Source organism: Quercus robur, chromosome 9, assembly GCF_932294415.1.
Source record: "Quercus robur chromosome 9, dhQueRobu3.1, whole genome shotgun sequence".
Classification (NCBI taxonomy): Eukaryota; Viridiplantae; Streptophyta; class Magnoliopsida; order Fagales; family Fagaceae; genus Quercus; species Quercus robur.
The window spans coordinates 49,993,267-50,010,329 of record NC_065542.1 but is presented as its reverse complement, the minus strand read 5'-3'; the positions used below and the strand labels follow the sequence as shown (position 1 = coordinate 50,010,329).

Here is a 17,063-nt window from a genome sequence, read left to right as displayed (position 1 = left end):
GTTCAGAGTGCTGGCTGGGTGAAGTTGGTTAAAAAAATAAATAAAAAAGAGAGAGGATAAGATGTGACGAAAGGTCACGGAGAAGATAAAAAAAAGAGGATAAGATGTGACGCAAGGTCACGGAGAAGATGTGACGAAAGGTCACGGAATGACGTAATAGTTGCAGTGGTCTTTATACTTTATAGTACCTCACAATCTCAAAAGCCCTCTCTCATCTTTTTCCTTTGTTTCTTTTCCCACAGATTGCATCTCGGTCCGGAACTCCAACCTTTCCCTTGGCTGCTAGTGCAGTAGTGCTACGCAAACAATATGTCAAATGAGGTATGCTTTAATAATATAATATTTCCTCCTTATTTAAGTTCCATGTCTATCTACCTATTTATTTAATTTCTCGTTATTTATCTTGCCGAAAATCATCTCTTTTTTATACTGAAATCTTCATAAGCTGTTTCCAACTTTCCATACAACAATTATCTGCTGAATTTTCTGTCTTTCTTTTTTTATAATTATTTTTAAAATATGAATCTAATGTAATTGGTTTTAAAAGGGTAAAGACAAATTGCTTAGCCAAAAAAACGTAAAGCCAAATTGGTATTTTTGTAAATAAGGATGGATTGGTGTTTGTAAATAGCACCTTCCAACATGTCTCTTTCTTCTTCAGTTTTTCTTTTATATTTACCCCACCATTAGATCCACTGTTTTCTTCTCTATAGTACTGGTTTTATCTACAGTGATCCATTCTTTTTTTATTTATTATTATTTTATTATAGTGCTTGCGCTACAGTACTTCGGTTTTTTTCAATATCCATTATCAACAGTTACGCTGAACTTGCACATATAATAATAATAATAATAAAATATTATTACAACAAGTTTTTACAATATTTTCATAAATGTTGAGAACATGAGATGTTAATTTTTATAAAATAATAAAATATTATACTAAAATCCAATCACAGCCAAAAATAAAGATATTATAAAGAAAGAAAAAAGTATTACATTCATAACATTTTCATAATAAATCTTAGGAAGTAAATTTTTATTCTAATTTAAACTTATCAATGAAATTACTTTTTTACCCACTAATAATAAATCTTAGGTACTAATAATAACTTGTAATAATCTACGACTTATGATTTGTAATGAAAATATTGTATACATAGCATTTCTCTTGTAAAAATATTAAGACATTTTGTTGTTGTCACAATATTTTCACAATTGTTGAAATGTCAATTCTTTACAAATCAAAGTAAAATATAACAAAGTTGTAAAAGTATTATGAAAATATTGTGTCATTATTTGTGTTTCTAAAATTTTTTTTTTATTAATCAATTTTTGTTGAGCCAAATTCACAGTTTCACGTACAGTTTTTTTACATACAGTTTTCTTGGGTTGAATTTTTGTTCAACCACTATTTTAAGTAAAAACACACCGTTTCTCTCTCTCTCTCTCTCTCTCTCTCTCTCACACAAAACTTAGGATTAAAATAATTTTCATCCTTTATGTTTTGGGTAGTTCACAATTTCTTTTTAAAATTTTAAAATCAAACAATTTTCCTTTTAATATTTTGGAATAGAGCAAATATGTTATATTGTTATTCTCTCAATTAAACTCTAATGAAAGCTTATGATTCTTAAAATATTGCAATGTGTAGTGGCTAAAATACTCCTACTAAATTTTAACTTTTCAAAAGTTTTATTCACATATTTTGAGTTTTAGATGATAGTAATGCTTAAAAAGTTTGAATGGTAATATAAGGTGTTTTATTTGTTACCTAGAGAATATTGATTTTCTCGATTTAAATCTTAGAAACTTATAATTTATCTAATGAAAAATTTGATGACACATGCATTTTGTTATATATTTTTTTCTTGCCTAAAGTGGGTGTTCATAAAAACTAATTAAGTTAAAGACTGCACCTAGACTCATGTAAAATGATAAAGAAGAACATATGAATGAAAAAAAATTTAATTGTGTATGGTTGAAGGTATTTGATGAAGAGTTTTAATTGTAGCATATAACATCGTTCATTAAGAAAATTTAAATATTTTGATAAAGTTTTAGCAAAACTCAGTTTTTTTATTGTTGGAAGATGATATTCGTTATCATTCTCAAAAGTTTTTAATGAGTGGATATTGCCTTTAGCAAATAGGTATCAAAATTTTTATACAAATGAGATTAACTTTGTATGACATACATTTTTTTATGTACATAATTTCGTACTTCTTCAAATAAAAATTTTGTCTTAATTTTCTTACTCAAGAGGTAGCACGTGTCTCACACGTGCCACCCACACTAGTGTGTTTGTACACACACACATATATATATCAAAAACTATTTACATTTTAGTTTAGTAAAATTTTAATTATTAAATTTTTTTTATTTAAACTATATATATAGTGGTAAATCTGAAACGGTTCTGGTATGAAATTGACTTCTTTACTATTATATTTTATGATTTTTTTAATGAATTTTAAGTTGCTTGTGATAATCAATTGTCGAATGTGGAATATTATTAAGCTATACATAATTAAAGTGAAAGTTCAACAATTAAGTTAATCCACGTTAATTTTATGCTTTTCTTAAATTATATTGTCAATTTACTCAAATCTTATATCAAGTATTTGTATAATTTTTAATACTTCTAATTTGCTTATATGTTAAGGGTCCAGTTAACACCCATATAAAAAGTTGTCAAAAATGTTAGTTATTTTTTTTCTTTTTGCATAAATTTTTTTTAAAAAAATATAGCCTACACCAAGCCCTTAGGGCATTTGATAACTTTTCTCATATGTTAAAACTACTTTCATCCTAATTAAAGTTACTTCTGATTTCAAAATTCTCTGAGATTTCTAGAATTTAACTCAAAGTACAAAGACTAACTTCAATGGGAAATTTATTGAACAATAACATATTCCCATTAAAAGAAAAAAAAATGTACCTTTTCAATATATTTCCAAAATGAAGAAATTTTGATAATACATTAAAAATTTTCATAGTATCACAATAACAAAAATTGTAATAGGAAGTAGAAAGTATGTATATAAATATATCAAAAAGTACTTTCTTTTACCTACTATAATGAAACAATTCAATCTGGCTATTTAATTACTCTGTCTCTATCAAACTAACAATGAAATCATCTATTTAAAAAAAAAAAACAATGAAATTAAATGATTTAATTAGTCCCAAATTATTTGTTCAATTAATTATTGTTTCAAAAGAAATCATTTTAAAATTCTTCATTCAAAATTAGTATTGTCATCCAGTTAAAATATATGCAAATCTTTCATGTGATCAGCTTTACAGGACAATGAAAGAGGATGATTAAATTAAAATTTTATAAACGATTAAATATAAAATGATCATTATGCATTTTAACATATAAGAAGATAGTGGCATAGAATGAACTTTGAAGTCAAATTATAGTGTGTTGTACTTTGCACGGGATGTGTTTTTAATCCTGGTGGCTCTTATCTTGATAGATAGGAAGCTCTTCAACTACAAAGGGAAGTGGAGATTTGGCACTTGACGTCACAGCCATGTTTGAAAGTTCGAAGCAACAATTCTCAACTGGGGGTTTGATCAGCGTTCCAGATCACCTTCGCAAACTGGATGAGCAAGCCTTCACTCCTCTGCTTATTTCAATTGGCCCTATTCACCGCTCCAATCCAAAATTACAAACCATGAAAAAGTGTAAAGTACAGTTTTGTGAGTGTTTCATTCAACGGGCTAATATAAAGTTGCGGAATTTAGTACACACAATAAGAGATAAGGAAGAAGAAATTCGCTCTTACTATGCAGAGACTGTTGTGTCCAGCATAAGCAATGATGATTTTGTGAAAATGATCCTGGTGGATGGGATGTTCATTCTTGAGTTTTTGATACAATCTTACCTAATTCGAGGAGGGGACGATCCTACAATCAGAATTCCAAAATGGATGCATCCAATTTTGCGATTTGACTTGGTATTACTTGAAAATCAACTTCCTTTTTTTGTTTTAGAGATGCTATTCAAGCAAGCAAACTTTCCGACTGAATTAGGGTCAAAAGACTCAGAACCCCTTTCTTTAATGAAACTTGCTTTTTATTTCTGTGCATGTTACCGCGTTCAAATGATGCCCCCTTGGATTTTTGATACGCAGATAGAACACTTAACAGATCTGGTTAGATTCTTTTATGTATGTGGAAAACAACAACATAGAGGACCTAGAGGGGCTAAACTGTCATACTCTGCAACCCAGCTGCATGAGGCAGGGGTCAAGTTTAAGGTGGCGCCCGAAGAATATGGTGGACACTATAGACACTTTCTTGACATAAGGTTCGATTTAAAGAATGGAGTGTTGGAAATCCCATGCATTGAGTTAAATAATGAGAAAATACGTCTTATTCGAAACATTATTGCATTAGAGCAATCCCATTATGTAGGGGCCGCATATGTTACAGATTTCTTTATCATCTTGGATATCCTTATCAATACTTCCAAAGATGTAGATTTACTTTGTGATAAGGGAATCCTCGTTAATTACCTTGGCGATAGCAACACAGCAGCATTAGCTGTCAACAATCTTAACAACACTATCTTATGGGATTATATGAACTCTGATTACTTGAAAATATGTGAAGATTTGAATGCATTCTATACAGAACCTTGGCATAAATGGAAGGCAACATCAATGTTGTGGCGTCAATATTTTAGCACTCCTTGGATAGCTACTTCTACCTGTGCTGCTATTATCCTTCTTGTGTTCACAGCCATACAAACTGTATGCTCTCTAAGGTCCACTAAGTGGTGACAGATGCAGCAATTTTGCTGATCACTTTAGCCTTTGTTATCTGTTAATTATCTTTTGCTTTCAGTTGTTACTATTTTGAATAAGGGGTTAACTTATGATTATCCTTATCATTAGGAAGTTTTTTGAGTGTGTTAGTGTTGGAATTGGATCAGATAAGCATAGTGCTTATCTATATTCTTTTAATTATTTTTTTGAGTTTTGTAATTCTATTCAAGACTGCATGTTTTTCAATAATAATTTTATTTGAAAATTTACCAGAAACTTTAATTGTTATTTGGGAGTTTTGGTTTTTATCAGATTCAAATTGGTTGTAGGGAGAAAGGACAAAATTGTGACTGGCTTCTTGTCACTTTCATGTGCACCCATCTTTTTTTTTTCACTAATCACAATCAACCACATAAAGAATTACGGCAAAAGTTGTTTTTCGTGGTACTAAAATTTTTATTTTATATTTCGTATTGAAAGTACAAAGGAAGAGAGTATTGTCCATTGCAAAGGGATATATCACTAATGCAAATATCTAAAGTGGAAAGTAAGGAATTTTATGGGAATTTTTATTCTGAGGTCTACATTTGCATTAGCAAATCAAAAACAAATATTATGCATTAGGTCCTATCAATAAATTAAAAATTACTAAAAAATATTTATTATGCATTAGGCAAGATAAATAAATAAGCATGTTATATTTTGTACAGATTCTGGGAAATTTTGATTTGTACATCATGCACCATGTATGCGAAGAAAACCGTGGCTGATATGTACATTTCCAAATTTTTATTTTTAATTACAAATTATTGAGGAGGCAATTGCACTATATGGTCACCACTAATTTTGGAAGTTCTCTTTTTTTTTTTTTTTTTTGAGAATCAATTTTGGAAGTTCAGGTATTTGATTTGTCACTGCAACTCAAATAATCCCATGAGGCTCACCTAAATTAAGAATTGATTTTCAAAACTCAGCTACTTTCTTAGCAAAGATTCTCAATACACAATATAACCTAGAACGTCCAAGTTCGACATATATAATAGCTAATCAGCAAGCTATTTAGCCTTATTAATTGCATGAATGGAAAGGATAAGCATTTTAAAGAGAAACCTTTTCCTTTAGCTATTATCCTTATTCCTATGCTAGTAAAGAAACACAATTTTTTTTTTTTTTTTGGTTACTTTTTAAGATGATAAGTTTGAATTATAAAAATAGTCACCAAAATATGACTTGTATAATATAAAATTTTTGAAAAAAAAAAGTCAAAGAGAAATGAAAATCTTGTCCCTAATTTATTGGTTCCTACGTTGTATGTTGTTATTTGAATGGTCATAAAATGGTGTGATCTTAAATTGAGATAGATTTATGTTAATGGGTGTCCTTGTGCACTCACTAAGGAGGCTTCAAAAGGTTTTCACCTCCATTTAGAAAATAGCAAAAACAAATAAAAACAAAGAATCAATTGTATTATAAAATTCAGTCTTAGTGGGTGCTCCTCCTATCTTTTTTGTTCATTATTTTTATTTTATTTTTTAAAAAGACCTATTAACTAGTGTTTACCACCAACTAATGTACTGTGAGCTTAATTTACTTTTTTTTTTCCCCAAGATAAAAAGTGACTATCAGATAAAAGGTGTAACATGCTCACTATGTTTTCTACATCAACGTCCCCAATGCTTAAAGGCACTTCTTTTTAGAATGTAATTCCTCCAGCTAAGTCCTGGTCAAGTCTTAATTGTTAGTAATACTGTGATTGCAATTCCCTTGGAATGTTTTCTAAAAAAATGGCATTAATTATGACTCATTGATACATCATTCAATTTCTCACTACCCATTATACTTCTTCACTCTCTTGGAGTAACAAGAAGAATTTTTCTCAAAAAAAAAAAAAAACAAGGCTGTTTCATTCCGCTAGTAACAAGTGTTCTGCCGCAACGATTCCATGTATCCTAGGCAAGTTCAGAAATATTTTGGAAGAAAATTAGGAGAGTTTTACGGTCTGCTACTGACAAGAAGAAGAAGTATTGTTCTTAGTCTTGAAGAAGATCTTATTGCTACACTTAAAAGATCTAAAAATTGGAGATGGGAAAAGCACTTCTTTGTGGTATGATATTTGACACCTCTTCAAATTTTGTGTCTTGATTCAAAGAAGATTCTTGCATGATGCTCCAACCAGTTAGTTGCCACAATCATCAAACTAATTTGGAGTTATCCAGTTGGTGGCTTTTTTGAGTATGCATCTTCTTCTTCTTCTTCTTCTTCTTCTTTTTTCTTTTTGGCCGAATTGAAAAATTTTATTAAGAAGAGAGTTGAGAAACAACACCAACATCTTCCAAAATTACATCCAATAGATTCAAAGGAGCTGAGCTTGGGCCAAAGAAACCAAAGATGCTATTCAGCAAAGACCAGTGGGCCAATATATGGGCAGCCCTGTTCGCAACTCTAGGGACCCAATCAAAAGAGATAGGTCTATTTATAATTACAGTTTACTAAACTTTTGATCTCAGCTATAATGCTTACAATTCTCCAAGGAACAATGACACATGAAGATAGCCCCAGAAGGCTTGAATACAGGTTTTGCAATCACCCTCTATGCATACCGTGGTCAGGTTGCAATGCATAGCCATGTAAACTGCATTTTCAAATCGCCTCTACTTCTGCTTGGACAGCGACATTGGGATTCACAGCTTGAGTAAGGTCCAACTCAACTATTTACATTGTTTTGATAATGGTGGTCATGGCTAAAAGTTGGTATTTACAAATCTTCTACTAGGATAATGCAAATGCAATCATTTAGTCAGAATGTTGTTTCAATTGAAGGGTAAAGCATTATTCATTTCCTTTAAAAATATCATAGATTCTAGTATGTTTGGAACAAAAGAAAATAAAGGAGACGAGGAGAACAGCGAAGAATGGCCAGAATATACTAATCTGGAATTACGCTTAAAATATCAAGTGCAGATTGTAGGTATAAACCCTAGTAAGCATCAAAAGTTATGCATTAGGTGTCATACAATCTGAAATTTTCCCTGTAGAAACTGGATTCCTCTATTGGTTCTTTAATGTGCTTTTGGTGGTGATTAGAGTGCCTTCAAATGCAAATTTTTACCGAAAGTTTTTTTTTTTTTTTATTTGCTGAAAGTTGATTAAAAATTAATTATACTCAGAAAATGTGAGGCATTAAAAAGTTATGCATGAACAACAAAACTGAAAAGTTACTTTCAAAAAAAAAAAACTGGTGATGCCAAAGAGAGTTTATTTGCTGCTTAATACCCCACAAGTAGAATTCACACTGCATCAGTTGAATCAATAGTTCACATCATCCTCTTTTTTTTTATGTAAAGTACCAGCCAGCCATTTAGATTCTAAATATGATTATAAAGCATCTACTAATGACCAATTTGCTAATCAAAGTTTTTCTGCTATGCCATGAATTGTAAGAGAAAGCGCCCAACTGCAAAGTGCAAAGTTTATTGAAGGCCCCACATTCAGCAAGGATGGTTGGTTGAAACTTGAATATGTTTATTTTGTAAAAATACCGCTGCTGAAGGCCTGAAATTGTATTGGTTATTTATATATGGCTGGTTTTACTATTTAGAGTCATAATGTGCCATTTCAGTTTTTACTCAATGGTAAATACAATAAACCAGGTACAAATTCATAGATTTGAATCAAAATGACTAAGAAACCACCCCCCCCCCCCCCCCCCCCCAAACCAAAAAAAAAAAAAAAAAAGATGAAGGTTTCGTTTTCAGTAGCCATGCCACAAATCAAGCCAAAGACAATTTCAGTCACCCCCCCCCCCCCCCCCCCCAACCACAACAACAACAACAAAAAAAAGAAAAAGAAAAAAAGATGAAGGTTTCATTTTCAGTAGCCATGCCACAAATCAAGCTAAAGACAATTTCAGTCAAAGCACCAAGAATACATTTGTGGATTCAAAATCCAATTGTAAATATTGGTGCCTAACCTATTAGGAAAAACTCGTTTCTGAGTCATAGACTTCCAATCCCCAACAATATGAACACAATAGAATTCATCCAAGAGAGTGAAAATACAGCTTAAAATGGAAATTTTCACATTGAAGTTCTGGCTCTAACTTCATCTTGATGTTTGATGTCCTGTAAATTTTTTCACTCTATGTTTGCAGGGATCATGAAGTGGAACAAGAAATTCGATAGATGCTCACACTCCTATACCAAACTAGTTTGCACGCCTAGTAGATTGCTTAGGTTCAAATCCTGCCTATTAACTTATAAAAAAAAAAAAAAAATCCTGCCTATTAAACCTAAACCAAAAACAAAAGAGTAACGTTACAAACACAATATCTTTTACAACTGCAGAGTTAATAAGTTGTTATTGATTCTCATACCGACCCACCACTAACACCATTTTAGCGTCTACCATTATTAACTTGCCATCTCAACAGTTGTGGAAATGTTATGACTAGAGTTACTAAAAACAAAAATAAACTAGCACCAACTCGCTAAACACCTCACCAAATTTTATTTGCCTTATTTATTATACAATAAGAGGAGTTCAACCTACAATGCCAGACTAAAAAGAAAAACCTACAACTAAAATTTATATCTTGAAATTAAATGATACATAATCAAAGAAATTGTACAGAGACAAATCAAATTGAACATCTACTGCAGCCACTAGCTATGCGAAAGGGCTAACCTCTTTGATTCAATTTCCCTCACACTTTGAACTATGTCATCAATGTTTCTAGATAGGTGATGCGAATGGTCCTCCATATCTCTTAGAACCATATCAAGTTGTTCTTGAAAAGCTGCAGATCGCTTTCGCTCTCGCTGTAACTCAGCAGTCAATTCTCGAATTTTTACATCTTTCTCATCCTGAATGAAATATCAACAACACTAAAAACATATTGATAGTAAAATGTAAAGAAGCTTTTCTCCAACAAAAATATAATGTATTTTTTATGGCTCGAAAAATCAAATTATCAAATCAAAGAAATCATAACAATTAAGGTACCCATTTCAAGGTCAGAATTCATTTGCTGGAGGAGAGAGAGAGAGAGAGAGAGAGAAACAATATTAATATTTTTGTTCTTCAATTATCTATTGGGAAAAATTATCAGGAAAAATATCCAACATCATTGTCAAGGACAACAATTTTTATAATGATAGTGGATTAAAAGATTCAAAGCACTAACATTTTCTTATGTGTAAGGGGACTTGGAAAAGATAATGCCACTGATTTTCCTGCTCTTCCATTCATATAGTGGAAAAGCTAAATGATTGACTGCTATAAAAAATCATCTCATTGTTCAAGTGTCATCTAGTGAATTAGAGAAGCCAAGGTCTGCAGGACTTCGCTAACCTTTTTCACAAAACAAATTAATATCTCAAGAGTGAGTTATGTCTTTTCCAAGCTTTCAGAATCTACAAATTTGAAATCATTGACTTCCAGCCATTCTCAGTGTTGTTAAAAGTTCCAGGTGCATTTAAATGCAAATGACTCTTAAGAGCCTAGACAGAAAATGCAAAGCGCAGGTGCATGCCTGATTCAATTAAAGTGCACATTTTTAAAAATATAATCTAAAGTCTAGAGAAATATTCATAACATTTAATTTTAAAGATAAAATAGCAATATATTTTGGGTAATAATACCAAAAAAATCCCTTGAGGTTTGCCAGTAAATCACTTTAAAGAGTTATCTGCTAACCAACAACCTTTTATTTTCTTCTAAATCTTATCCTGTAGGTTTTGATATATATAATAAGAAATATTTTTGTTTGTAGTTAGCACAGCCTAAAAATAGTGTTTTTTATAATCCAATAACTAATTTTATGATCCAACGGTTTTTTTTTTTTTTGATAAGTAAGAAAATTATATTAAAAAAACCTCATGAAAACATAAGGCAGAACAGAGAGTATAGAGAAGGAAACATAAAAAGGGAGAAGAAAAGGAGAAAACAAGAAAACAAGCGAAGCCAACAAAGAACTAATTACAAAGAAAAGAACTAAGGAACATAGAGATAGAATCACTAGAGGTGAGTCCCCAATCCCTAGACCAATCAAAAAGAGAGCCACTAAAGTAAGCAAGCAGTTGGTCATCGGTTTTGTCCCTGTCCTCAAAAGTACGCCAGTTTCGCTCCCTCCAAATGCACCACATTAGGCACAACGGAGCTAGATTCAAAACTCTAGAAGAGTGCTTTCCGAGCCAGTTCCACCAACCGAAAAGCATATCTGCAATCAATTTTGGCAAGACCCAAGAAATCCCAAAAGATCTAAAAACAGGCTCCACAACTGAAAAGCTTTTCCACAATGAAGAAGCAAGTGATTCACCGTCTCCCCATTACTGCGGCACAAAATGCACCAATCAACAAAATCGAAGCCTCTACACCGCAGAATGTCCCCTGTAAGAATCTTTTCCCAAGCTGCAGACCAAACAAAGAAGGAGACGTGCGTAGGAGCCTTAACCTTCCAAACACCTTTCCAAGGAAAGATAATAGGCAAGGGACATCGAAGCTTATCATAGAACGATCGAACATCAAAATCCCCCTTCTTTGACAGTTTCCAAATCATACGGTCTCTTTGCTCAAAAAGAGGTAAATTAGAACCTAGGTAATGAAGGAAATCATCCACAACACCCGACTCCCAATCATTCGGATTTCTAAGAAGAAGAACCTTCCAACTTCTCCGGGCCTCGGTCCCCAGCCGCTCGAGAGACAAGGCTACAGATGCCTCCCTATTAATAGCAATCCCATACACTACCGGGAAGGATAGACGGAGAGGTAAGTCCCCACACCACTGATCCGTCCAAAACTTCACCCTATCCCCCACCCCTACCACAAACCGGATGTGTTTGCTAAACACCTCCCAAACTTTCCGGATACTTCTCCATAAACCACACCCATGAACACCCCTGCCTAATTTGGACGACCAACCCCCCCACTCTTCCCCAAACTTCAAAGCTACAACCCTCTGCCAAAGATGAGTCTCCTCAACCCCAAACCGCCATAACCATTTTCCTAGTAACGCTTTATTAAACGTAGTTAACTTCCTTATACCCAAACCACCATTAACCTTAGGAGCACACACCTTATCCCACCCCACCAAATGAATCTTCGAATCCCCCCACAAGAAGTCCCTCTGAATCTTCTCAATTTTATTAGCCACATGCGAGGAAATGGTAAAAAGGGATAAATAGTAAGTAGGAAGGCTAGAAAGCGTACTCTTAAGCAGCGTCAACCTACCACCTTTAGATAAATACAACTTCTTCCACCTGGCCAATTTCCTGTGAAATTTCTCCAAGATAGGATTCCAAATAGAAGGGGACTTATGGGAAGCCCTCAACAGCATACCAAGATAGGTCATAGGCAAAGACCCAATCCGACAGCCCAGAATCTCTGCCAAGGCATGAACATTATTAACCTCCCCTATAGGAACCAACTCGATCTTCGAGACATTAACCTTCAAACCTGTCACAGCCTAGAAACAAAGGAGAAGCATCCGCACATGAAGGATCTGCTCCACATCCGCATCACAGAATAGAATAGTATTGTCCGCAAACAGAAGATGCGAGACACATTCCCCTACACCCCGACTACCAACAGCTTGGAAATCCTTGATCAAGCTAGCACCTTCTACTCTTAATTTTCAACATCCTACTTAAAACCTCCATCATAACCAAAAACAGCATTGAAGATAATGGGTCCCCTTGTCTTAGACCCCTCGTGCTCTCAAAAAAATCAGCTGGCGCCCCATTAATCAAAATAGAAAACTGGACAGTAGAGATACAAGTGCGAATCCATCTACACCATTTCTCCCCAAAGCCCATTCTCTTCAAAAGATCTAGAAGAGCCTCCCAATTCACATGATCGTAAGCTTTCTCAATGTTAAGCTTACAGTGCACCTTACGTCCCATGACCCAATTCACATGATTGTAATTGATTCATATACTTTGAAAGTTTGAACTTTCCCAGTGCACCTTACGTGCTTCATTCAGGTAACAAAAGTGCTTCACTCCTAGAGCTTCACCTTGCACCAAGGCACTTTTAACAACATTGACCAATATTAAAGGAATATGTGCCTTCTTTTCTTCAAGCATCTAGAACTTTGAGCAGCTTATTCAGTAGATGACTAATTAATACTCATTCAAAGATATCATTATCTTTTATAGAAATCTAAACATAAACAGCATTAATACTGCTTCAAAGAGGCCTTCATTAAAGAAAATAATAGTTTGGTAATCAGAAAAATTTTCATTTTAACAATGTTAAAGATTTCAAGATGTACAGAAACAAGAAAAAAAAAGGCCTCAAAAGAAGATGACTTATGAACAAAAGAGGTTCCATAGTGCGGACACCAAATATTATGCTGATTTAAACCAAATTTGTGCTTATTTGAAATTTGAATAATTTTGATTTTATTTTGATCGAGGATTTTATGGGATTGTATTCATGGCATGATTATAACGTTCCTTGTTGATGTAAGCTTGAAAACCCTATTAAAAGATGTTCCAGTAAATATTTGGGACGTTGAATTTTGAATGATTCAATGGATAAAAAATACTCAGTTGAGTTTCCTCTATAGCTTGGTGGTGATTCCAAGCAGTCCTTGGTAGTTGAAGTCTAGAGTTTGTGCCCATTTCCCTTGTTTCCCTTTATTTTCTATTTGTGTATCTACCAGTGCTGCATCAGATTTAGTATCAGAGCAAATCTCAATCCATCACAATCTTGCTTTTCCACACCAATATCCAAGACACCATCACTGGCACCAACAATATTAACCAATTTGCATCCATACCCACAAACCTGAAATCACCCAATCTGCCCAAATCCAACCACCAACAGTAATCAAAACACCACAAACTCTCACCCCACAGTCAGCCAACACCTAAAACTATGACTCAAATTGCACAAAATCCACAGTTATCACCTTTCTCTAACCCATCACTAAAGCTCAACCTCCATCAAGAACCCATCCTGCCATCATCTACGAAATCCATAGCCCAAGCCCCTGCCGTGAGCCCCACCATTGTCATCAAACCCATCATTCCCCTGTTGGCTCTTGGAAACTCCATTCACCACTCGTGAACTTCGACCTTGTAGCCAAGAGTACTGACCCAAAAAAGAAGACGACAAAAGCATGATTTGTACCCAAAGGCCCAATGTCCACAAGCCTTCAAATCAACTCATTTGAAAGGTAAACAACACTCAAGCCCAGCCCAAATCCGTCCCTCAATCAACCTGACACATTAAATGCCCAACCAATTACCCTAACCTAACCCATTTTTAAAAGAAGAAGAAATAAAACCCAACCCATTACTTGTGCGTAAGCCTGCGCCCTCCTTAACTCCATCCAATGACCTTTCGGTTGGATGGTGGAGGATTGCTCAATGCTAATTGACACAAGAGTATTACCTATAGCTATACTCCAAAAGACCGAGTCTCTCCCACCAAGGGGAATTGATACGGGTACTAGACATTATGCTGATTTGAACCAAATTTTCTCTCATTTATACTCCAAACATAAGCAATATATTGACAATGCAACTAGGAATGGCAACGGGTCAGGTTCGGGCCGGGTTTTTCCATACCCAGACCCGACCCACGGCCCGAACCTGGCCCGTTTATTAAACGGGTTTTTTTTGGGGGCTCGGACCCGCCCCACTGGGCTCCGCGGGCCCCGTCCAACTAGGCCAAATTTGGGCCTAATTCTCGGACCAAATCATGGCCCAATCACAATCAAATTTTTTTTTAAGGCCCAGATGCCAAAAATAGGCCCAACCAACTTAAAATATGAAGGGGAAAAAAAAAAAAAAATTCTTACACTAAATCAGCTTGTGTAAGATATTAGTATAAGTATATGCATTATGCCATAGTGTAAGATTTTTCCTCTTTTTCTTTTTTCTTTTTTTTTTTTTTTTTTTTTTTTTTTTTTTTTTTTTTTTTTTTTTTGTAAAAAAAGAGGAAACAAATCAGTTCTTTTTTTTCTTCTTTTTTTTTTCTCTTCTTTGTTAATACAAATTTTTCACCATAAAAAAATAAAAAATACAAATCACAATCCCAAACATAAACAAAAACAGAAACACAAATCAGTTTGTTTTTTTGGCTCTTCTCTGCTAATACATATTTTTTACTAGAAAAAAAAAAACACAAATCACAAACAGAAAACAAAATCAATAAATCCCTATTTCGATTCTTTCGTATCCGATACCGACGTTGATGTCGCCAAGCGACATACGCACCGCGGCGGCATGCGCAGCTAAGGCTAGGTTGCATAGATCGTCAGAGGAAGACATCACTATTTTGATTGACATAGATGAGTCTTACACTCAGCCAATAGGGAAAAACATCCGCTGGGCTTTGAAGGATCTGGTGCGATCGGCTGTGCCTGGAGAGTGAGAATGAGGCCGTGAGGGTGGGTGAGAGTGAGTCCGTGAGGGGGGCGACGACCATGCGGGTGGGTGAAAGGAGTGTGAGACGGAGCATGACTGCGTGAGGTGTGAGGCCGTGAGACGGAGTGTGACTGCGTGAGGTGTGAGGCCATGTGCTGTGTGAGGCAGTGAGGGACGAGGGTGAGGACTAAGGAGGTGCGAGCAGAAATGAGGGAGTGAGGGTGAGGAGGCTGGAGGCGTGAGCTGAAAAATAAGGGAGTTAGGGTTAGTGTTTATAGCTATATATATATAGGGGGTTTTTTAGTAATTCCATGGTAACCGGATCTTATCCAGGTCGGGTTTCGGGTTTTTTTAATAAAACCCGGACCTGACCTGGACCCACTTCGGGTTTTTTTTTAAAAACCCATACCTGACCCTATTCTTTATTGGGCCAGGTAAAATCCAGCCCATTAGGGTCGGGCCGGGCCGGGTATCCGCGGGTCGGATCTAAATTGCCATCCCTAAATGCAACATCTCTCCACAAATTTTTACCTTAACAAAAAGTGAAAATTTATTATTTTAGAGAACAACTACCATTAACATATCCTTCTATGTCACAAGCAGCATCATCCAATAACAGAGATACATGACAAGGGTTCGATGCTTCTTAAAGAGATCAAAAGCACAGAAAGGATAACCTTTCTAAGCACATATAATCAAACAAATTCATCTTATTAACCTTATTATCTACCAACATAGCTTCACCTTGTAACTAAAACTAATTTGCCAACAAGTAAAAGCTTCAAATCACCTAACCCCCCTCCTTTTCCAACACTTGTTACCTTTCACATTTGAAGAAGATGGTGGCAGGAATTTGCTTAGCTGTGGCTTACACTGTTCAGGTCACTTCCTCATTAATGCGGCTGATAAAGCTGTTGTCTTCCAATTAATGTGGATGCAACAGGCTACACCAGGCCTAAAGCTTCCCTACTGCCCACTATCTTCCACTCTCTTTAGATCCTAACTTCCCCTCAGAATGCCTCAGAGTACCTTGATTCATTTCTTCGCCTCCTCAGGTGGCTTCTTCATTTGGGCCCGTGGCTTACAGCATCTCCACATCATTACTGAAACCCTTCAACTTCCTCCTCGGTCCTCGGGCCAATATCATGACCCTTCAGCTTCATCCTTGGTCCTCGGGCCAATAACGCGACCCTTTAGCTTCATCCTTGGTCCTTAGGCACCTACATGAACCATGGATGTCAATTAAATAACATTTCATTAACTTTCTAGATTATAATTTTGTATTTAAAAAACATTTTTATGCCTTTTAGATTTAAAATTACTAATTAAATTATTTTGTTTAGGTTTTGCTAACATTTTTTTTTTTTCAATTTTAAATTTTGAAAAAATTGTTTATGCAAAAACAACTATAACAACATGTACAATTCTAGGATTAGTATTAATAAATATGTTGTAAATAGTGATTTCATATGAAAGTAACTTTAATCTAATCACAATAGTTATGAAAAATTGGTGGAAAATTTCGTGTCCCTACCATTACTTTAAAGAAAAAAAAAAAAAAAAAAACTAGCATTCCACAAATTTTGGGGCCTTTTTATGATAGAGGTCCTTAGAGCACTAGCATCAAGTCTCTTAAAAAAAAAAATCTATTTTCATACACCAAAAACCTTTTCTACTTTAATATAGCATTTGACAATACACTCTATATCACATGTTCTAATTTCATGTTCTATTCATTTATTTATTCATTTTTCTCTTTCTCTACCAACTCACCCATAATCAAATGTGATCCACCACCACCCACAATTAAGGGTAGCAAAATTGGATACGAATTGTGAACCCAACACGACACGAAATAAACAAGTTATGGGTTGAAGTTTAATGGGTTGTGTCATATTCGGGTTAACGT

General features: G+C 34.5%; 2 protein-coding genes across 2 annotated transcripts in view; one reads left to right on the top strand and one right to left on the bottom strand.

The window, feature by feature from the left end:
- The first annotated feature begins 232 nt into the window (after window positions 1-232).
- LOC126701159 (UPF0481 protein At3g47200-like) lies at window positions 233-8,940 on the top strand. Its single transcript, XM_050399281.1, has 3 exons — window positions 233-321; window positions 3,486-4,766; window positions 8,932-8,940. The coding sequence occupies exons 1-3, from the start codon at window positions 310-312 to the stop codon at window positions 8,938-8,940; spliced, it is 1,302 nt and encodes a 433-aa protein (XP_050255238.1). The 5' UTR covers window positions 233-309.
- Window positions 8,941-9,264: 324 nt separating this feature from the next.
- The window catches only part of LOC126698900 (protein FAR1-RELATED SEQUENCE 5), a 98,033-nt gene continuing 90,234 nt past the window's right edge, over window positions 9,265-17,063 (bottom strand). Inside the window, exon 4 of the transcript XR_007646632.1 lies at window positions 9,265-9,352. The gene's annotated coding sequence lies outside the window, so the exon portion shown is untranslated. The remainder of the gene's footprint in view (window positions 9,353-17,063) is intronic.